This window comes from Crocuta crocuta, unplaced genomic scaffold (assembly GCF_008692635.1).
Source record: "Crocuta crocuta isolate KB4526 unplaced genomic scaffold, BGI_CrCroc_1.0 scaffold427, whole genome shotgun sequence".
Lineage (NCBI taxonomy): Eukaryota > Metazoa > Chordata > Mammalia > Carnivora > Hyaenidae > Crocuta > Crocuta crocuta.
In genome coordinates, this window is record NW_027533273.1 from 3939333 (window position 1) to 3963267 (window position 23935).

Here is a 23935-nt window from a genome sequence, read left to right on the forward strand (position 1 = left end):
AAGCATTATTAAATTAAGAAGGCTTTCCCAGCACAGGAGTTGTATCTCTTTCACACTGCACATGTAGAAACTATCTCTTGGAAACTTAGTGTCCCTTGCTGCAGAAGGTATTGAAAGTAGTTATAAACTATTAATGCCATCTCTGAGAAGGAACAGGCATAACATGGTGGGCACTGAAGTGTCAGAACTCAAAAAGGAATTTCCCCAGGGCTTCTTGTCACACTCATATAGCGTGGTTTCTGTTATATGTCAGTATCTGCCATCTATTACTGAAGTGGGATTTAGCAAGTTATGGGTCCCAGTTTGCCTGGCTTACACCTACCTTCCTAATATACTACGAATAGTCACTCCTCCCCTTTAGTCTCCAGTGGGTATTGGTTTGGATGATTAGTTATCTGTCCATTTTACATATTAATTATAAAGAATTAAATATGCAGCCACAAAAGCTTATCTGAAGTAAGTGATTTATGTTTTACACTAAAGCATTTTGTCCAGAGGTCCTTAAGTATGGATTAGAATTACCTGGGGTGTTCTGTAAAATTAAAGATTGCAGGCCCCACTCCTAGATACGGTGACTGACTAGTGCTGGAGTTGCCCCAAGTATCTGCATTTTAAACATACCATGCTCTTCCTTCTCCCTGCCACACCGACTCTGATGCCAATTGTTCCTGGCCCTCTGCATGAACAACAGTGACCCAAGGAAGTGTTCGTTATTTGTCACTGCTGGAGGAACTGCTTACTAAAGAACCAAAATTACAAGCTGATTTACAAACTACGAAGTCTCATTTTGCGAAATTGTCATTTTAATCATTGTTCAGTCAACTCCTACTTAGATGACTGTAGTAGTATCTTATTTTCCCCACATCTATGCTAACCCCCCTCCAGTCCATCCTTCACAGTGTACCACAGGGCGAGCCTAGGACACAAATCTACCCTGTTACCTCTTCCACACACACACAGGTGCGCACAGGAAAACAATCAATGGCTTCCCCTTGACCACAGGGTAAAGACAAAGTTCCTTGACCTGTGGCTGAGTCCCATCAGCCCGTCCAGGCTGGTTTCCTCTCCAGCTACACAAGCCTCCTTTTGGACTTTCTAAACTGCCCTCTTTCTCCCAACTCATAGTCATTTCCTGGTTAACTCCCACACCTTCCTGACCTTTCTTTTGCGTCCTCCCATTACCAATTCTCAAAGCAACTGAAAACTCTTCTGCACAACACATGTAGCAGTGCTATTTTACATTTGCTTGTGACATTTTGAGTAACTGTCTCCTTCCACAAGGCTCTAAGCTCCCTGAGAACAGGGGCCACCTGTGTTTGTATTCACCTTTCTTCCCCAGACATCTTCCACAGGGCTCGGCACATAGGAGCTGCTCAGTAATTATTTTTTGGATGGATGGATTAATTAGTTATAAAGTAAGGTCACCAAATGAAACCTTCCTTGAGTCCCGTTGGGTGCTAGGCTGGGGGAAGCTGGTGACCCAATGATGAATAAAAGACGCTTTGGGGGGAAGGGCATTATGATCATTTTCCACCATAGTGTTTTTGAGTGAACCGCCACCCCATCAGTGAAGAGCTACACTGCATGCTCTGTGCTCCCTGGACTGTCGTCTGTCTGAGATGAACTGATGTGACCCAGAGCTTTGTGTTGATTAATATTATTTTACATAGGCCCGATGATGCTGACTACTTGAGAACAAAAGATGAGGGCTCCCCCAACGGTGAATCATCGCCCTGGTAACCACTTAGAGAAACTTATAGCTCTAAGGATTGCTTTATGTACTGACAAGGCAAAGTTTGATTTAAACCCTCGGATACTAACTGAGCTCCTAAATCTTTCGCCTCCTGCGTACCGGCTGATATTTGTTGAGGCAAACAAGCTTATGGTCTCAACCATATATGAAATATGTGGGGAGTGAAAGTTGTTTGTGTGGTGGCTCACTTTTATAGAATTCACTGCTGATTAAAGTCCATAAAGAACTAAAACACGAAAACAGGTCACCTCTGGAATCAACTTATTCTGTTCAGAGTCTGGCATCCTCAGGGTAGGCTTGGCATTTCTTTCTTTTTTTTTGCTTCCACGTGGAGGTTCAAGAAAATATATTTCATTTACAACCAGATATTTTTGTCCTCTGTCTTGCTCTCTGTCTCTCTTTTGCCATGTGTATCACAGGTGATTATTTAGCCAAGGAACTAAAATCTGATTGAGATGGTTTATTTACATGAGGCTAGAATACAGATACTTGATTTAAAAAAATATTGTCATGCTTTTATGCATCTAATATAAATTCAATAGCTAGCTTCTCTGAAATAGGCAGTAGTGATCTGTCAGTGGGGTATACCATATTTTCAGCTCTCTCAGATTTTTTTCTCTCCCACCACCACTTTCTCTTTGCTTGTTTTTCTCTTGCTCACTTACTTATGTAGTACATGTCCTTGCTATCTTCCCTCTTTCTGGTTCTACATTATACTCTAACATTTTCACCAGTATGTGGTGGGGAGACAAAAGTGAAGGAAAGGGTAGGGCAGATCACTCTACCTTCCAGACTGCTTTCAGGACATTTACAATGTACAACACAGCCAAGTGTGCTTTCAGGATGGTGACTGGTCTAAAGAGTGGACAGATGTGGCTTTCTTTCTTGGATGGTGTCACATCGGAGCAGTTGCAAGCCTCCTCTCTGCCTGTAATAGACATTGGCAGTGCCCTGCCCATGCTCCAGAACCATCTAGAGTATTCCTGTGACTTCCAGCTCTTGGTGTCTGTGCCAGGGGGTACCTCTATGTGAGAGGTATGCATAGCTTCACTGCCTTTGGCAGGCTGGAAACACCAGGAAACTGACATCCCAAGAGGTAGCCACAACCATTGATTTTTATGTGGTTGGTACTAAACACCCCAGCTCCCTCACCCCTGGGGTGGAATGATTCTGAGCCTATGTTTGGCCCCATTTTTCTGAATGTCCTGTGGTTTTAGCTGTAGCTACTTTGTGTTATGCCCTTTAATGGTTCCCATCTCTTCCCTGGTCACTCTCCTCCTGGCGTTCCCTGTGTTTCTGAAACGAACTACCTGCACTCAAGTCTTCATTCTTTGAGAACTTAAGCCAGACGCTCACCAGTGATACAGAAACACTAACTCGGGAATTAAGCTGTAAAGCGATATTTTTCAGGGAGCCACATTTGGAACACCTCGACTTTTCCATCAGTGCCCTTCATCCTCTGCCCCCTCTGCGTGGGAAGTCTCCTCTTCAACGCTCCCCTCTGTGCTGCCCCTCTTCTCTTTAGTTCCTCAGACAGCTCGGTTTTCTATATCTTGAAAAAGGTTTCCATTTATCTCTGCAGTGCCCTGTGGCTCCAGTGCTTTGTATTCCCTTCCCGTCCCTGCCAGACTTTCAGATAAGCATCTACGACAATTGCCTCTATTTTCTCTTTTTTTCACTTTTTGCTTAGCCACTGACAATGTGGGTACCATCATCACCCTTTAGCTCTCAAGTTCCCACTAATAACCTTCTTATCATGAAATGTAGAGGCTCTTTTTCTCTTCTCCTGCCGTCTCTGCCATCACTGAGCATATTGACATTTCCTTCGTGACCTCAAAATTGTGTCTTGTGTAATTCAATTGTTAGGACTTTAGCAATGGAAAGGGCAGTTAGTCCAACCCCTTCATTTTACATCTGAGGGGAAACTGAGAACTAAGAAAGTTGGATGATTTTCCCGGCAAGGTGCAGACATATAAAAGCTGGGCTTTGAATCCAGGGCTTCTCACCTTCCATCCAGTATGAGAACTGTCTTTGGTAATTCTTTGTCCAAAAAGTTCACGGTGTTCCTAATTTTTATTCCTTCCTATATGAAGGTGTCCTTGCCAGTCTGCTTCCCTCCATAGCCCACCCTCCCATTGCACCAGTCAGAATGTTCTAAAAGGTAAACCAGGATTTATCACTTCCCTGATTAGCCTACAGTTCTTCTCTATTGTAGTTGGAATATAATCCAACCCCCCTTTCATGCTCTGCAAGACCTCCCATGTTCCAGCTCTTTCTCTGACGACATTTCCTACTATTCTTGCTCTTATAGTCACTGCTCTCACACACAGACTCCCTCCTATTAGTCAGCAAGGAAAGCTTCGTCCTTCTTCTGGACACTGGCTTTGCTCTAACTTGTTTGGAATGCTTTTATCCCGTCCCATCACTTGACCGCTTCCTCCTCATCATTTGGTCTCAGCTTAAACGGCTACCTCCTCTTATGCTCATATACCTTACATTGGCATCAGCATATCTACAATTTTCTTTAGACACACCACTCACCATGCATCATACTGTTTTATTTTCTTCATAGCAGTTACCGCTAGCTACAATAACATAACTTCTTGATTGGATTTGGAGTTCAACATGATTCCCATCATTAGAATATAAATTCATGGAATATAGGAACTTTGTCCTGTTTGCCATATCTCCAGCCCCCAGAATGGCAAATGGCCAGTAGTTCGCACTCAGTAACCATTTATAGGATGAACACATTAATGAATGGTGTCTGAATTTTTATTTCTCATTTCCCAGAATCCTTTCTCTTTTACTCTACAATCCTGTACTCAACTACTTTCTCAGTATTTTTGTGTGTTGCTATAATCAGACTGGTTTTCTCATAGACCATTAAGGACAAAACTTAATTCCTCTTCAACCAAAAAATCCCACCGTTTGTCTATTTAACTATTCAAGTTGTATCACTGTATCAAAGTGTAAGTCATGCTACATTACCATGGAATCAGATCCCAGTCCTCATTGATCACTCTTTTTTCAAACTATGTAAAACCACTCGTGCATTTTATGTAATCTAAACACTCACATATAATCTATATCATCTTGAATCATTTCCAGTTGTTTCATATAATGATATTTAGGCACTGTGCCTAGACGCTTCAAGTGTGTTTGTGTGTATGTGTGTGTATGTATGTGTGTGTATTTGTGTGTGTGTGTGTGTGTCTACAGCCAATCCTCATTATGTCTGGATTTTGTATTTCTGAATTCACCGACCGCCTAACATTTCACAGTCAATATGTGCAGTGCTTTTATGGTAAATTTCACAGAATAGTGAAAACTCTGAGTCACCTAACACACACATTCCAGCTGAGGTCAAACAAGGCACCACTCTGCCTTGTTTCTGATCTAATGTAAACAAGTGTCCTTTTGCGTTCTATTTAGTACCACACTTTTCATATTTTGCTTTTTATTAGTGATTTTGCTTTTCAAAATAGCCTCCATACCTAGGACTGAAATGCTGCCTTGTATTCCTAAGTGCAAGGAGGCTGTGATGTGCCTTATGGAGAAGACAAATGTTAGATAGCTTTGTTGAGGTATGCATTATAGGCTAGGCTGTTAGCTCAATGTAAATGAATTAACAATATACATTAAATAAGGTGTCTTTAAATAGAAACACTCATAAAACAAGATTATGTATTGCTCAGTGCTGACAATATTGCCTACAGGAACCTAACCCTGTATTTCCCCTAGGAGCAGTATTTTCTAATTCGGTGTTCATGACAACTTTATAGAACAGAATTATCAGGAAAGATGAGAATTGACTGTATTTGTGTGAATGCTGTATTTTTTGCCATTAATCTCATTTAGCTATTTAGAAGACAAACTAAGAGCTATTGAAATTTAAGGAGTTTGCCCAAGATTTTTTGCCAAGCAGGTAAATGGTAGATCTGGAATCCAGTTGTCATATAACCAAGTCTTTTGGTTTCTCATTCACCACACCAGTGGCTCTTGTTTGTTTTAATTAGCTGTAGAGCCATAATTATTATAAGAGATGAAGGGAGGAAAGGAGAGAAAATACAGGTGGATTTGGATGAAAGAGCAAACCATGATTCCCACAGAGAAATAGATGTAGATGATAATATTTTCAAATACAGCTTGCTTTACAATCCCAGTTTAGTGTTTAATTACAGCCTCAAATCTTAAAAGAGAAATCAAAGGACCTCTTCATTTCAAAGTTAAGTTGGTAACTGTATATACTTCATGTTCCCTATCATGGGAATGAAAGTCTGACAAGTGACCAGACCTTAAAGAATCAGAGCTATAAAAATGCTCTCATGACCCGGATTTTTGCCCTGCCCTGAGGATGTACACTTTAAACTTGCCTGACATTTATCTGGGCTAAAATATATGTCCTATAGAAGTGAACATATCTGCACATCATATGTGGTTAAACATACCAAGGCCTGATTTCATAAAGAGCTCTCACTTTCCTAACCAAATGTGCCTTTCTATAGAGATGGCAGGAGACACTCTATCTTGAAATCCATATAAAATATAAAATGGGTCAAGTTACTATGTGATCTCCAGGTATATACCTATATACAAATATATGTATGTTTATACGTATATACTTACACATTAAGACATGTTTTACATACTTTACTTATTTTCAAAAATAAGTTAAACATTTTTGGAGCCTCCAAAGCCCTTTTGTGAACACAGTTTGAAAACCTGATTTTTCCTCTCTGAGAAGACTATATAGGGGCCTAGAGGTTAAGAATTCTAGCTTTTGTGCTTCTTATTTGCAAATGATCTTATTTAGTGCTAAATATAAAGAAGTCTCTCATCATTGATAATCCAGTTTAGCCCACATGGTTGACTACCAGTTGTATTAAGACAAGGACTTCTGCCATGTTGTGGTTAGAATTAAATAGTATGATGGCAGGATGTCACCTGGTTCTGGAGCACAGGGTCTTAATATATGTATAGAATGGATGAGATTTTTCTTTTCATATGCTATTCTCTTGACATTTCTTTTTCCCTTGAAAACAAGAGGCAATCATAAAGCTCAAATTAACACTTCTCAACTTCCCAAAGCTGCCAGAGATAAGGTTGAGTGAGGAGCTTCCAACAGGGAGGAAAGACAAGCTAACAACATTTTATGTCTGCCTCAAGGCTATACTACAAATCCTGGAGTGTTAGAAAAGGAACTAAAGGGTCCTTAAGAGCTGTGTCATCAAGCCAAAGGAACTAATTGGTTTCAGCTTAGAATTCTGAAATCACTGTCATTTCAATATTTCATAGTATTTTATTTTCCCTTAGAATAATTAAATAGCTGCTTGTCCAGTGACTTTAATGATCCTATTTTTTTGGAGCTAAGCTCTTCACAAATCAAGGCATAAGGGTTGATTTATTCTTTCTTCCCAGTTTGGAGTACAGCTGAATTCCGTGGTGCAGGTAAAAATGGATTAACAACACGATCCCATCCTAAGGTTTTGTTGGCTCAGTCAACTTCTCCAACAGGGCAGAGGACCTGTACATTCAGAGGTATTGACCCAATGGCTTTATCCTGCCAGAATTCATTAATTTCTCTATTGTGTTTTACTAATATAAGCGCCACTGAGAATTTGTTTAGCAAAATCTTCTCTACCTCAGCCCCAAAAGAACACAATAGCAATAGAGAGGTTCCAAACTTTTACACCTTACACTCTTGGTTATTTTTCAGTGGAGATTATCATAAACAATAATTCTTTCTCCCTTTAGGAAAAACTGTCAGAGGAAGAGAAAAAACACAAGGATGCTTTGGAAGGTCTTCACATGGTGGTGGATGAGGATTCGAGGAGCGAAAGCAGCAGTGTAGACGAGGGGAAAGAAAACACCAAATTGCTATTGGAAAGATTGAAAGCTCTAGAGGTAAGAAATGAAACAATTTTTTCATGTTTGAAGAAAAATGACAGTGCTCCGCTTCTTTTATTAACATTGGTTTTGAGTGAGAATAAGTCTTCCTTTCTCAGTTCTCCTAGACGAATACGATCCTAGGATCTCCCATTGTGAATCATTTGCAATTGATGAGCAAGAAGTTAAAATTTGTAGTGCTGAGAGTCTTGACCTAGTGACTATGATTGGAATGCCTTAAAATGTGTACATAGGACAATAATTCATTTTAAATTCAGTTCAGCCCTCAAACTGGATCAGTACTTCTAAAATTGCACGCGCTGGGAGGGAAGGTGCTGTGTGGTATTTCACTTTGTTTTACCAGTGTCTAATATAATGAATACTTGAGTGAATGAATAAATAAAATATCTAGTACTATATAAAGATGATTGCAAGAAAAAATTAAATTTTTAAAGAGTTGAAGCATTTCTTAAACAAAAACAACCTATGTAGAAATTTATCATAGAAAACAGACACATGTAGAGGTGAGGCTGAGCTAAGGGTACTTTAAGGAAGATTTGGAGCCTCCAGAGCACTTTGGAACCACTGGTCTTTTATTTAGTGGCCTTTGACATCCCTAAAGGTGCTAAATTCTGAACATTTATTGAAGTCTTCAAATAACATTCCAGTTACTCTTTTTTAAAGTTTTTAAAACAGCTATTCATTTTTGAGAGACAGAAACAGAGCGTGAGTGGGGGAAGAACAGAGAGAGAGGGAGAAATAGAATCTGAAATGGGTTCCAGGCTCTGAGCTGTCAGCACAGAGCCCAACACGGGGTGAACCTATGACCCACAAGACCGTGACAGGAAGTGAAGTTGAACACTTAATTGACTGAGCCACCCAGGCGCCCCACATTCTAGTTATTCTTGATTGATATCTCACATGCTGAAAGACTCCATGAAGATGCCTTTTTGTAGGAGTTGATTTAGCATAGAACAGGAACAGAATTACTTTTAAACCAAGCTATGGTGAGCTCATCTCATCTTATCTAGGTGCAAGGGTCCTTCAGCTAACATCAAAAAGTATAGCTCAACAGTAGGGTTGAGCCCTACTTCTACAGAAGCCTGAAAATTAATGTGAAGAAACAAGACCCCAGGGAGGTCTTATTTCCTGTGTTTGGTTGCTGCAATCTGCCTCTGTTCCACCGTGTTGTCTATACTGAGCATGCCCTTTCTACACTGATTTCCATCGCAAAGGTAAAGCAAAAGAGTTAAGATTATGGACTTTGGAGCCAGATTCCCAGGATTTTGTTTGAATCCCAATTCTACTGCTTTCTAGTTTTGAAACCTTGGGTAAGTTCACCAGGCTCTCTGTGACTCTGTTTACTCAACTGCAGAAATGGGGATCATAATGGTAAGCTACCTTATAGGGTCTTGATGCAGATTAAATGAGTTAATATCTGTACAACGGTCCCTGGCACATGGTCTCCTCCTTCCACCTACTGCAAGGCTCCTGACTTCTGCTAAATCGTTTTTGTCCTTATTCACCTGGTTATAATGATTAATGCAAGAACTCTGAATGGAAAAATTGAGCTACTCCGCAAACAAGTGACTAAGGATGGACAAGTTAAGCAGCTGATACCAAACATGGGGCAGAAGAGCAGTCACTTTAGAACCTTCTGGCAGCTCCCCTGAGGCAGAGACAGGAGTCATCCTTGTCTCCCTGAAGCTTCTCATACTTGTGTTATCCTTAAGAAAGTCACTGGGGAAGGTGGAAAAACCTTCTCGGGAGAGACTGAGGTTGCTATCTGAGACCTTTGAGAAAATTGTGGCTTCGTCTCGAGTTTGAATTACCCGGATGTAATGGTAGAAATGAGTAGATACTACAATTTCTTATTTCCCCAGAACCATGTACTTAAACTGTTAGTTTTAGTCCTAATTATAATGACAATTGCTCTTAGTTCATCTAATTGTCACTGAGACAACTTTGTGAAGGACATTTTATTTAATCAAGCTAAGAGGTATTTTAAAAATATCTTTGGCAGCAAATGTTTCTTAAACCCTCACTGAGTAAAAGAGAAAGAGTATTTTTATTTTCTTTCACGAAGATCTTTATACTTCACGCAACAACTCTTGTGTCCACCGTTAGTTGGATGCAATTGATGATGTATATAAGCATGATTAACCCCCACAATGTTAACTCACAAAAATATTTTCTTTCCTAAATTAGTTTCTTCTGGTCACAGTGTCACTGCTTGTTTCCTAAAATTCTTTGCTCAATATTAACTCTCTCCTTGCCCACAATTCTCACTACCATCTATTTGAATGGATAATAAAGACAGATATTCATTGTATATATTTATATTTTTCATTAGTATATATGTGTGTGTAAAATCCACATATAAAGAATACATATGTGTCATACGATTTTCATATGAATTTAATATTTTACTTAATTTAATGTTTAAATATATATTATATGTGCTTTCTGTATAGGATCATTCACTTAAGTTAGCAGTTCTTGTGGGAAAGTTGAATGTACTCAGGGCTAGGCATAGTCCCCCATCCAGATTTACACACTTTAACAAAATATTCCTCCAGAAGATGACAGGGGAATTAACCATAATGCTTCAAACTGACTTTGGTAAAATTTGATGTTATATAACAAGATTTTAGAAAAACAAAAAATATTTTCCATCAGTGTATTTTTGAAACACTCATATTTGTGTACCCCAGTCTCTTGGCCCCTGGTGTTAGAGGAGGTAGAGAGGGATGTTCCGTAGGCTGATGGAAAGCATCCTTTCTGAATTCCTACTCCCCACATGGTTCCCAGGGAAGTGTGCAAATGGAGAAGATTCATAGACCTAATTTTCCATATTATGTTCACGATTAATATTCCAGTAATATTCAAAAACTACCTAGAATGTAGCTGAGATTGAGAATTGAGTTCATATTGTCCAAGCACATTATTCTCTGACCTGAGGAAAGTCAAGTTTTCCCAGCCCACCCCAGGGTTGTCCCCTGCTGTGGTCCCTTCTGGGGCTCAGTTCCTACTTGATTCAGTTTCCACTCCCTCTTTCTTTTCCTTTCAGAATCAACCTCATGTGAAACAGAATCCCCTTTACTTGATTTTTCCCAAACCCAACTCCCCAAAGGATATGGGGACACATATTCACTAAAGGGTACTCCACGGCAGAATATTCCAAAGCTGAGGGCTTTGAACTTGGTCTTTAGTTAGCTCTTTCCTCCAAGTCCTTCAGCTGCAGGACATTTCTCCCTCGCCATGTTCTTAGTCTCCTGACACAGAAAGTGGCCAGGTCTTTCCCGCCTCTTCCTTCTCCCACGACTAAGGCCCCATCACTGATTAAGCAGAGCTCTGTACTCTGTCTCTCCACTCCACTCCAGGTCTCATTCCCTCCCATTCCCAGAACTCATCAAGGTCTTTTGCTAAATAAGACATTTACCTTCAAAAAACAGCTCCGGGGCCACCAATGAAAATAATGATTAATATTCTAATATTCCCTCTTTCTCTCTCTCTCTCTCTCTCTCTCTCTCTCTCTCTTTCTCTCCCCNAGCATTAGTTTTCTCTCTGCTCAGTATCTTGGTTTCAGTAATTTTCAAGTGTTCATGAAGAAGGGTACACCATTACCCTCACCACCCAGCAACTACTTTCCCTGCCCTAAATTGTAATATTTGTTTAGGGTCCTGACGCCTGGTGTTTTTGGTGTATTTTATATCTGTGCTGTAAGGGACATGAGTTATCTAGATGCCACTTACACATTTTCTATAACTTTTAAGTGCCAGTTGTAGTGTTTTCTAAAAATGTTTGGTTTTCAAGACTTGTGTTTAAGAGACTGTTTACTCAACTTGGGATCAAGCTCACCATTTCAACAGCACTTTCCTGTCACAGGCCACCTCTATTAAAGTTCCACCCCTCTCTCCAACCCTATCACTGACCACTGATTGAAGGGATTTTCCCAGACTTGCGTCCAGAATCCATTGACTTGACCTTGGGTCTTCCCTGGATTTTGGCCTCAGGCCCTGGATTTGCTTATGGGATCGTTCCTTGAAATACATAATTTGCTTGCCTCAGGTTCCCCTCCCCACATTCCCACATGCCCTTTCTTGTCACTCATCGACTAGCCACACACCTGACTAGAAATCAGGTTGGGCATACTCTTTGCTCACTCTCAGTTCCCATGGCATCCCTGAATCCCAGACTCTAGCCAGGGGGAGAGCACATCTGAGACAACCTGGGAGTTCTGAGCCTCCAGATAAGTGCTGATGCCTTAGCTGTAGCCTCAAGGTCAGAGGAACTTGGCTTCTTATATAAAAGATTTATTTTGAGCAGAAAAATGTGGCAATTAAGTCTGCTAAAGTGGATAACAGCTTTTTCTATTCAGTTCTACCTTTCCATGAAAGTATGACAATTAAAGTGCTAAGCATAAGCATTTTTGCTAATCAGTAATTCCTATTTAAAATGAGGTAGTTTAAAATAGTAATTCTCAAAGCTGTCTGCACATCACAATTATATGTTGAGTTCATAGTCAATAGATATTTATTGAATACCTTCTACAGGACAAACACTAAGAGTAGATCAATTTTCATGGCCCCAAACCCCAGTGAACAGAGACAGAAACTTTACACTGAAATAACAAATAAGCAAGCAAACAAATAAATGGACAAATGGGTGACTCTGAATAAGAAAAACCAAGTTGGATAGTCTAGGGAGTGTGGGGAATACAAACAAAGGAGGTATTTACCTACAATGGCCGCTGACACCAGGCCATATGTAGCACAAAGGAGACAGCTATATAAAGATATGGACGGTGGACAGAGGACAGAGAGAAACTACAAGTGAGGAAGCCTAGATATGATAGAGAATTTGGCAAGTTAGAGGAACAGAAGAAAGATCTTTGCCTTTGTGTTTAAGAGACTGTTTATTCAACTTAGGATCAAGCTCACCATTTCAACAGCACTTTCCTGTCACAGACCACCTCTATTAAAGTTCCACCCCTCTCTCCAACCCTATCCCTGACCACTGATTGAAGGGATTTTACTGACATTGAAGGGATTTTACCTGACATAGAAGGTTAAAAAATGGGAAGAAGATGAAATCAGAGGAGTAGACTGGAGCCAAACCCTTTAAAGCCTTATAGGCTACCGTCAGAGTAAAGACTTTGAATATAATTATGAATTTATAAAGTGAAGCCATCAGCAGTTGTTAACTCAGGAAATAACATGGTCTAACTCATGCTTTAGAAAGACAGTTCCTGCTGCTTGTGGACTAATAGCAGGAAGTCCACATGGGAGATAGTTTTAGAGTCTAGATGGGAGGTGTTAGTAGAATGGTATAGAATGGGTACCTGGGACTAATAGGAAATAATAATATATAATGATATCATTAGACTAGTGGACTAGAGAGGAATGATGATGATAACAGTGGTGGGAAGCCCTGACATAGAGCTTAGTGTGTTCAAGCACTGTTCCAATGTATCTACCTGTCTGTACCTATAGACATACACATATATGCACACACGTGCATATGTAGACACACACTATTTTAATCTTAATAGTATGGGGAAGGGTAGGTAAGATTATCATCCCCTTTTTATAGATGAGGAAACTGGGACCCCCGAAATTAGGTAAGTTGCCCAAGGCTATGCAGTCAATAAATGTGAGAGTCAGAATTTCAACCCCAGTCTGGTCCCACTCTGCGGTAGTGATAAGAAATGGTCAAGTAAGTATATATTTTAGAAGCCTACTGGTATTCCTGAAGGATTGACTGTGGAACATAAGAGAATGTGAGAAATCAAGAGTGACCCTTAGGTTTGGACCTTAGCCACTGAGTATGGGGTTGTAGCACATCTCTGACAAGAGCCAGATGTGGAGAAGCAACTTGGGGAAAGGAATATACGATCATCAGTTTGTTTTGTCCGTTTTGAGATTCCTACTAAACATTCAAGTGATGACATTTGGTAAGCAGTTGGATATCCAAGGCCAAGGTCAGGGCTAGAGGTATATAGATTTGAGAGTCATCAGCATATAGATGGCTTCTATGTTGTGGGACTTAATAAGGACACATCAGAAGTAAGTGTAAACGTGGACCTTAGGAGGGCAGAGGACAGACCCTGGGGGTGCCCCTCCATTAGAGGTCTGGCAGAGGGTGGAGAGCTAGCCGACCAGACTGGGAAAGAGTCGTCAGTGAGGTGGGAGGGAAATCAGAAAGGTGAGGTGTCATAGAAGTCTAAAGAAGAAAGTGTTTCAAGGGCAGCCCTGTCAGCACCACTAACAGAATAAGAAAGATAAAGCACGGAATCCATCACAGGCTCTGGCAAGGGATGGGGGTAGCTAAAAACTTGATGACAACAGTTTGTGATTTGAGCGGATGGGATGGCAGGGAGGTGGAGATGACACATACAGAAGGCTCTTTTGAGAAGTTTCCCTGTGAACTGGGACTGTCATGGAGACAGCCCTGCCCGAAGAGAGACACAGTACAAGAGAGGCTCTTAAAAACAACAGCAAACAAAAGCAGGGGACTGTTTAGGGCATGCTAGTGTGCCAATGAGAAGGATCCAATGGAAAGGACAAAATCCATGATGCAGGAGAGAGAAATAGGAATGTAGGGGTGAAATCCCCAGGGGGGTGAAACCCAGGCAGAAATTGAGCTTCTAAAACTTGAGATGTCTAGATGACATCCCAAGGAACTCCAGCGCGTGGGGTCTGAAATGGAGCATCAACATCTGTGGTGTCGTCAAGCCCCGTGGGGGACTGAGATGCACAGCCAGGACCGAGAACCACAGATGAGACAGTCTTAAGATGATATTAAAAGCTCTTCAAACACCTTAAGTTTCAGTTCAGGACCGAACACAGTCTTGAGTAGAACTTTCCACGAATGTTCAGACTCAGATGCAGAAGCCACGCCCTCACGTGCGCAGTGCCAGAGTGTGGGAGCCCAGGGAAAGCTTGTAAGCACAAGTGCCACTGGCGCCCTGCCTGGATGGCTTCCCTGACGTGCCACAGGGCAATACACCAGACTTAGCTTCGGCGCTCTGGGGAATGCCAGGAGGACTTGTTTCTTAGCTGTGCCTGCTGGCTTTAAGTTCTTATTGTCCTTCCTCTCACTTTCACCCTCTCCTCTCCTAAGATGACATAAAAGGAAAATTGAAAGGACTAAAGCAGCACGCTGGTGGTAGTCTGAATAGAAATCCTTAACTGTTTCCTTCTCATCTTTAAATTCTCTGACAGTGTGCTGACAGGTAACTCCAGACATCCTGTCTGAAGACATCCACTGTGTATCTTTCTCCTGATTAATTTGTATCCAACTGTGGGTCACCTAGCAACAATCACTAAGCTAGGATTAGAGACAAAAACTTCTCTTCAGCAAAGGGGCTTGAAGTTAAAAAAACATCCTCGGTCAGTATAACTTTTGACTAGCAATTTTCTTATTGTAAAAGTACAGTCACATCATAGAAAGGAAAATACAAGGCAACAGAGAAATTATAATCGTACCACTCAGAAATGTTATTGACATTTTAACATGTGTATTCCCATTTTTTTCGGTTGTACTTAAATGAGGAAATTATAAAATATCACTTTATACAGTTTAGTAGCTTGCTCCTTCACGTAATAAATACATCAATATTATTTTTCTATCTTACTTTGTAGTTCTTAAAATATGATTTAATGGCTGTGCAAAAATTTATCAAATGAACACAGAGTACCATTTATTTAATCTCTTTCTTTTAGCTACTTAGGTTGTTGACACTTTTTCATTATCATCGTGGTGTGATGAGAATCCTGGTACCTAAGTCTTTTATACATATATTTAATAGAATATTAGAATATGACCATTCTTTTAAAAAAGTTAGGAGCGCCTGGGTGGCTCAGTGGGTTAAGTGTCTGACTTCGGTTCAGGTCATGAGCTCTCGATCTGTGAGTGTGAGCCCCGCGTCAGGTTCTGTGCTGACAGCTCAGAGCCTGGAGCCTGCTTTGGATTCTGTCTCCCTGTCTCTCTGCCCCTCCCCTGCCTGCACTCTGTCTCTTTCTCTTTCATTCGCAAAAATAAATAATTAAAAAAAAAAGTGTTTCAGGTTATGCAAGCAGGCAGTTAGATCTCTTCATATCCAATTAAGAATAAATGGCTCTCTGAAATTAAGAACTCTGCAAGTGACTCTGTTGGGGACAGCACAGTCAGGGAAAAGCACCCAAGCCACTCTTTTAGGAGCCACCCTCCTTACTCAGTACAGGATCAAAGGGGCTCAAGCAGTTTCAGAGATCCTTTAAAGGCCATCCTGCACTTCTTTCAAAGTACTCTCTTTGTGATCCTTCTTTCAGTTGCAAATCCTAGAGGCCTTACTCTGGCAGAGTTAAGCCATAGCCTGTTCACCAAGGGAGCCAGAAAGTGAGGTATAGCAGTGGGTGGAGGCACTGGTGATGCGGAGGCTCAGACCTGGTCAGGGAGCAGCTGCCCTCTCTCAGCTTTGCCTTCCTCCACGTGGGTTTCAGTCTTGTCTTCGTTTTTAAGTTGTTGTTTGTTTTGAGAGAGTGGGGGGAGAGAGAGAGAGAGAGAGAGAGAGAGAATGAGAATGAGAGCGTGAGCCTGCACGCAGGGGAGAGGCAAAGAGAGAGAGAATCCCAAGCAGACTCTATGCTGTCAGTGCACAGCCCAACACTAGGCTTGATCTCAGGAACCAAGAGGTCATGACCTGAGCTGAAATCAGGAGTGGGGCCTTTAACCGAATGAGCAGCCCAGGAGCCCCTAAGCGGGTTTCATTCCGACACAGGCTCTCTTTAGGTGTTGGCAAAGTTGGCAACCAGAAGCTTCCAGGTTAGTGTCCCACTGAATCAGCAACACCAGGGAAAGGACTGTTTCTCTTAGTAGTAGTTCTGTGAGAACTTCCAGACTCCAGAGAGGGACGACCTTGGCATGTGGTCACCACCTGGCCACTGGAGGGAAGAACATCTCAACTGATAGGCCCATCAATTCCATGATCTGGCAAAGTTCTAGCGTTTGGGTTATTTAAAAGTAAGGCATGCTTTCGTATCACTCAGGAAGGTAGGCTGGTACTTAGATACAGTCTTTTCCTTCTGACTCCCCTCCCCATCATCCTTCTCCTCCTCTTCTCCCTCTCCTCCTCCTCTTCTCTCTCTCCTCCATCCTTCCCCCTCCTTGCCACTCTCTCCCTCTTTCTATCTTTTCCCACTCCTTCCTCTCTCCCTTCTTTGGCATCTCTAGCCCTCGGCGGCTACGGGACGTTGGCTTTACAAAGATCCATACACCATGTTCTCTGTCCCTGAGACATTCACGCTGTTGGAAGGAAGACAAAAATATGCTGATTTAAATAATGAAAATGATACATATTAAAATTACCAAAAAAATTAAAAATTATGTGCAAGAGTCAATGAAACAGCGAGATATAAGGACCTGACTGGATTCTTTTTGGAGAGGGTATCGAGATAAGAAGATGCCACTTGAACCGGGTTTTTTAGGCTGTATGCAAATTGTACAGGCCAACAGAAGAGAGGCAGAGGGTGTTACCTGGATGAAAGCCGCAAAGCCTGAACAAGCCTCGGAGCCACCAGCATGTGGGCCTCCCTGAGCCCGGGGTACTGGTGGCCAGAAATTAGACTGAAAGCCCTTTCCTGTCCCTTAGGTACAAGTGCATGAAGCTACCCATCTACCGAACACATACATATTAAGAGCTAACAATATTTCTTCTTCTTTCTTTTTAAGTTTATTTTGTTAATTTATTTTTGAGAGAGAGATAGAGAATNAGGCTCCGTGCCATTAGCACAGAGCCAGATGTGGGACTCGAACTTATGAACCATGAGATCATGACCTGCGTCAAAATCAAGAGTGGGATGCTTAACAGACTGAGCCACCCAGGCGCCACCCCCGTTTCTGTAACTTCATGGAGTTGTCTCATCAGACCTCTGATCTGTCTAGAAGTGTTTGTAACTAACAGCCCCTCCACCCCCACAGTACCAGGAGCTGCAGCCCAGCTTTACAGCATAACATAACATGCTCAAACACACCAGTGGCAGTCCAGACGGTTCTGAGTCATGGGGAGCATATTTACAGCCTTAAAACTTAGGCCCCCACTGACTTTGGAGGGTAGAAAAATGTGTGCGTGCCATAAACGGAAGTTGTACCAATCACCGAAAGCCTTTGATCAGCACTCCTTTCTGCCTGTCTCTTTACTATTGATGTGAGGGAGCCAAACTTGTCTGCAATTTACTCTCCCCAGTAATCGGCAGCCGAGGATTTCTCTTACCTTGGGTTTTGTCAGCGTCTACAGCCCTGTTTTACAGCAGACCTTTTGGCCTTCCAGCTTCTGGAAGCTTGTTCAATCAAGACATAACCTTTTATCAGTTATGACCAACTGCTGAGGGGAAAGAACAAGTCCTCACTGGGGGTGGGTAGTGAGCTCAACTGTTAGGGCACCTTTGGCTACAGTGCACTGTGGGGCCAGATCTGGGTGGAAGCTTGATGGAAAGACCTCAGATGTTAGAAAAAGGCCAATATGTCAGGAATTAATCTGCATAAATGTGTTACTTTGCCCTACCCAGATTTGTGTGGGAGCTTGGAAGAAAACCCCAGATCTTAGAGAAGGCTCATACATCAAGGACTAATCTCCATAAATATTTAAGAGCCATCAAAGAAGAAAAATGAACCATAGAGCCAACATTAATTGTGCCCACACATAATTAGAATGAAGTGTTGTTAATTGTGTGTTGGTTTAATGTTATATAGCCACGGCCTTGTTTTTTGTTTTTTTTTTTTCGCGGAGAGTATAAATTTTGATGTCAGAAACTGAAAGCTGGCTGGCTTGCTTAATCAAAAGGCCTCAGTTTGCCTTAGTTATAGCCAATTAGCATTTTAATCCTTACTCTACAAAGTATGATTCAGCTTAGTATGTCATGAGTATAATTGGAAAACAAAACCCCAAATCTTGGTTCCTTTTCCACAGTGGGTGTCTGAGTTATCCTAGATATGATGCTTCTAAGTAACATTCCTGAGTGTCATGAATAAAAATTAGAAGCTGTGATTCAAAAAGCAGTATGATTGATGAGCAGTCATAGACTCATGGCATTCTGTAAACTCTGTTAATTCACCAGGAGAAAATGTTACATGGCCTTGGGGGGAAAAATGGTTCCAGAATGGGGTCCAGAAAATGTGTCCTTGTCGTATGAATAGGTATTACCTTTAGCAGCTGAGTCAGGAAATCCGGCCCCTGGAACACTATGAAGTGTAGTGAGGAATTCACTTCCTCTGATTTCTCATGGCACCCTTTTGAGGCTGAACTAATTCATCAGCATTCAAATCAGCCCCAACCCTAGAGCCTTCCTACGTTGGGAGTGAGAAATATACAGTTTTACTTTATTACCAAAGCACTGTGACCAACTGCTACGGTGAATCAGGGATTTTAAGATTTGAATAGTGGGAGGAGAGATTATAAATGCAAAGGACCATGGGTGGAAGGATCTCCACAGTATTAGTGTGGATAATCACTTCTGTGTCAGAACCACCTAAAATATGTCTTTGGTTTTATTTGTGAATGTGCCTCAGCAAATGTAAACATCCTCAGCCTGCCCAGTCACATCCCTGGCTTCCTAGTTGGAGCTCATTAGTTACAGCACACAGAAAGTCGCTGCAACCTCTCTTTCAGAGCTCCGTGTTCATAAGTATTTTCAACTAATAGAGTGGAGTGGGGCTCTTCTAGAAAATAAGTTTCCGCTGTGCTTTCAAAGAAGATGTGGTTTGAAATATGTGCCCATTGTTGGGGTGAGGATAGTATCTCAACATAGCAAAGGGAAAAGAAGAAATCCTTTTAAAATTACAATAAGGAACATGATCATTTTGGGGATTTGGGATCTTCTTTCTCAGGATGGAGATGTTTCCTTCACTTGTGTCTCATTGGTAGTCATAGCCACAGGAGCTTTCTTGGAAACATGAAAAACACCTTTTCTTGTGGCATCATTGTTGTTTTTTGCTCTTTATGTGCCTAGGGTCAAAGTCAAATTGGTTTTGGTAATCTCATGAAATACCAAGATGATCATGAATTCATTTAGAGGAGACTGCCTCCCGTACAGTGTCATAACTTGAGGGAAGCAACTCTGTACGTAATCCCAGCTTAAAATGAGCAGCAACTACAGGCAGGCAGCATGCAAAGCGCAGATGTTCCTAAGTCCGTATGATAAAATGGGTTCCTCAGAAATCCAAATACCCAGCAATCCCCCTGCAGTCTAGTCTTATGAGAGAGAGACAAATAAGAAAAGAAATAGATTTTCTGTTTCACCCCAAATGTACTGTCTGGGTGTTTGCTGAGGTGAATGTAAATTCTTGAATGTAGACCCCATTCATGGCCTCGCCCAATTCTAGGTGCCCCAAAACTGAGTCCGAAGGCCCCATCACAAAGGTGTAAAACCTTCATGGACCATCAGAACCAATCTAAATTACACTCGTTATTAAGTAATTATAATAGTTTTCATAAGTATATACTAAATATAATAATTATAACAATTATATAACATTGCAACCTCTTACCGCTACCAGATATAAATGTGGGAAATGCACCATATTTGGGGAGAAATTATTAAAGCATACTTCTCTGATAATCTCATGTGAATCTTAAATTAGATCAGCCTGTAATTCCAAAACAAGGAATTTTTCAAAAATATTTTTAGCAAGGTGCATGCCAGGAGTAAATGTACAATGAACAGATTAAAGTTTGGTCTGTTTAAAAAATCAATGTCTTTATCCTGTATTCACCTGTTATAAAATGTCAGTCTTCAAAGAGCTAGAAAAGAATTCTTTGTTCTTCCTCCTTCTCTCCTGTCACTCTTATATCCTCCTTTACTAATTCTCAGACAGGCAGACACACACACACACACACATACACACACACACACACACACACACCACGTGCATATGCATTGCACACAACTATGTTTCTCCCTCAAGCTACACGGGTATCTGAGAGTGGACATTCTTTTAGAGTGTCTTGTGACTTAGGGACAATGGGCTATTTTGCTTCCAAACTTCTAGGCTGTCTTTTTTACCACTTGCTCACCATCTTTTTTGCTTCTTCTCATCACTGGAGAGATGGAGAGGGATAGGGAGTCTCCTGTCCTTCTTCCGCACCACATTTTCCTTTTGCTGATTTCATTTTGCTAGATTCTCATTGCTTCTGAGTTGGGATGCCAAACATTCAGTGGGACCTAATCCTTTTCATTCCTTTTGTGTTTTCCTCTCCCTCCACATAATGAGGGGTTTAGAGTGAATCAGCTAGTCACCTTATATTAATCTTATGATATCTTAGGTCTAAACTTGGTTTATTTGTGCAGAAGGATTGCTTTCCACCTACCAGAGTGGCGGTGTAAGGAGGAGGGAGGGGAGAAGTCAAAATGTGTACCCGGGTCTATAGTCATTCCCAGACTGGGGCTCCTCGGTTCCAGCTGGCCAAGATTTGCCTCTGTGCTGGTGCTTTCATCTTTGGCTTTGTACAGACAGAGCCTGGAGGATGGGTCTCTTCTCACTGTGCCTCTCCTTTGAGGTTGTCCAAATAGCCCGTCACCATTTGTACTCCACTTCCTAGACTCCCATTTGGTCCCCAGACCTTCACTCTGAATGGCCAGTTGATGTTTTCTCCAACCACTTGACAGCACGTCTGTCAGCTGCTGTGGCTTCCCCTGCCTCCTTGCCAGTGCCCCCTTGGCTGCTGGAGGCCGTGCTGTAGGGAGTCCTTAAAGCCATTCTTCTGCTCTCTCAGCAGGCACTAGTCCCTTTTAACTTCTCTCCGCAGCTATTTGGGCACCTGCTGCCAGCTGCTCGCTACACATAACCAGCTGAGATGGATCGTGTTGCAACGAGCTGCAAACCTGCATAAAAGCCAAAGTAGCCCCCACACCAGCCATTCACAAAGAAGTCCACTTTGCTCTGGAGGCTCATTTGCATCATTGCTATAGGAAAAGTACAAAGAAAAGGCTCATAGGAAATAGTAAATGCATGGGATCTGTGTTGATGATAAATAAAAGAGGAAGGAAGGAAGGGAGGGAGGAAAAGAAAGTCATCACTACAGTCTACCATTATCTAAGCCAGCCTGCAGACACTTGTCCCCACTCCCCTCCCTTCCCTGTATCCCTCAGGCATTCCTTCAGGAGGCACCCGTAAGGATGCCAAATTGGAGAAAGACTTCTCAGGTCCGGGTGATTTCAGTTTTGGTAGCAAGTTTGTCTATCTCAGCACTGGAGCTAATTTCACAGCAGGAAGTATCTATTAATTCTTCCTGAGGAATAAGAAACAATTCTCACAAGGCACCTGAGGCAGGTGACAACTGAAACCGGTGAAGGAATGTGTATATTTATCCCCCAAGGTGTGGTTTTCTGAATTCACATTTCCTTTATCTGGGATTTAAGTTCCAAAAGAAAACAAGTGTCCTGTCAGCCCTAATGTGTGGGCTCCTGGAGGGCAGGGACAGATAGTGAAAATTTCACCCTGAATCCCTGTTGGACAGTGGCCCACGGGCTTGAATTGTGGCATCTGCCTGAATCTTCTGGACCATGGACTCTACATATGAATACAAAGGTTGAAAACCTGAAGAGGTGCCCTGCTTTGGCGGTTCTAAGTCGAGATAATAGACACAAAACCAGAGTGTCTTCTGGGCTGTGGGGAATTGTGTGCTATCTGCTAAAAGAATCATTTTATTTTAAAATTACACATAATTGTTAACACTGATAAACCGAGAAATGACAAAGCCCAGGATAGACTTAGCTATTTTGCATCATTTCTAGTTTCCTTTTGTTCTACTATCAGTACATAAATTAGCATATCTTATTTTTAAATCAGTGCTGCTGAGCAAGGCCGTGCAATGACTTTTAGGCAGAGTTAACGAATCCATAGAATCCATAGGTTGTCTTTTTATTTTTTTTAACACCCAAGATAAGAGCTTTAATTTTTTTTTATGATCTTTATTCTTGAAAGAGAGAGACAGTGTGTGAGCAGGGGAGGAGCACAGAGAGAGGGAGACACAGAATCCAAAGCAGGCTCCAGGCTCTGAGCTGTCAGCACAGAACCTGACACGGGGCTTGAACTCACGAACTGTTGAGATCATGATCTGAGCCAAAATCGGATGGTCAACCGACTGAGCCACCCAAGTACCCCAAGATAAGAGCTTTAGAAAAAAGTCCCAATGTTAACAACTTGAAAGTATATAATTCTTGGAGTTCTCCCATTTGATTTCTGTGTCTCAGCATAGTTTTCTTTGATTTAAGGATTGCCACCTATATTTGAACCTACATTAAGCATGTGATAAACAAGTAACCTTTTAAATTAACCCTGACCCTCTGGGTAGATGTAGCCTGCCCCTGGGAGAAGAGAGTCTTTATTTTATGTGTAGGAAACACCTGTTCATTGACTTCATCCATCTTCCTCAAATGCCTTTTTAACTTGCTTTCCAAAAATAAATCCTGTGATAATTTAGCCTCATATATGAACTTCTGAAGGTGATAAAACATTCATGAAGTGAAGCTACTAGCTCACTTTTGTAAGTTTCTACTTACTTATTGGCTTTCAACACAGAAATTAGAGATGGTTTGGGGAGGTGGGAGCAGTGAGTTTTTAGTGAGCACCCACAGAAAGATAGATGGCTTTTGAGGGCAGCTGTTCCCCATAAGATCATTATAAATTCCAAAGACCAGCAAAAAATATCACCATTACTCATTACCACTGAATTAAATCTGGGTGTTCCCTCTGAAGACAGCTCTGGATATGGTATCCATTGCCTCTTTTCCTCTGGATGTCCTAGAAGGTCACCTATCTTGGCTCTGCCAGAGGATATCCTGCTTCTGAAAGAGTATCAGGCTGAGGGGCACCTAGGTGGCTCAGTTGGTTAAGCCTCCGACTTCCGCTTAGGTCATGATCTTGTGTTTGTGGGTTCAAGCCCCACATTGGGTTCTGTGCTCACAACTCAGAATCTGGAGCCTGCTTCGGATTCTGTGTCTCCCCCTCTCTCTCTGCTCCTCCCATGAGCTCTCTCTTTCTCTCACTCTCTCTCTCTCTCTCAAAATAAACATTATTAAAAAACAAATAGAGTATCTAGCTGAGAACCTCAATCCCAGCTGCTTTTACAGAAGTAGATTTGGATTTTGATTACTGAGCAGCCTGAGACGTAGTCACGTGGCCAGCCTCCCTTGCCTTTCTGTCTAACTGGCATCGTGACTTATCCCCCTTTTCATTCATTTCCTCTAGTTTTAGCTCTCTCCCCCACTCCAAGAGTCTAATAGTTAAATGCATATATCTTGGGATAACTGT

At 41.7% G+C, this 23935-nt stretch overlaps 1 protein-coding gene across 11 annotated transcripts in view; it reads left to right on the forward strand.

Moving 5' to 3' along the window:
• The window catches only part of NCKAP5 (NCK associated protein 5), a 1056676-nt gene that overhangs the window by 768341 nt on the left and 264400 nt on the right, over positions 1 to 23935 (forward strand). For all 11 annotated transcript variants that reach the window (XM_077747834.1, XM_077747833.1, XM_077747835.1 and 8 more), the window contains one exon: positions 7511 to 7660. In XM_077747834.1, coding sequence (XP_077603960.1) covers positions 7511 to 7660 — 150 coding nt within the window. The remainder of the gene's footprint in view (positions 1 to 7510; positions 7661 to 23935) is intronic.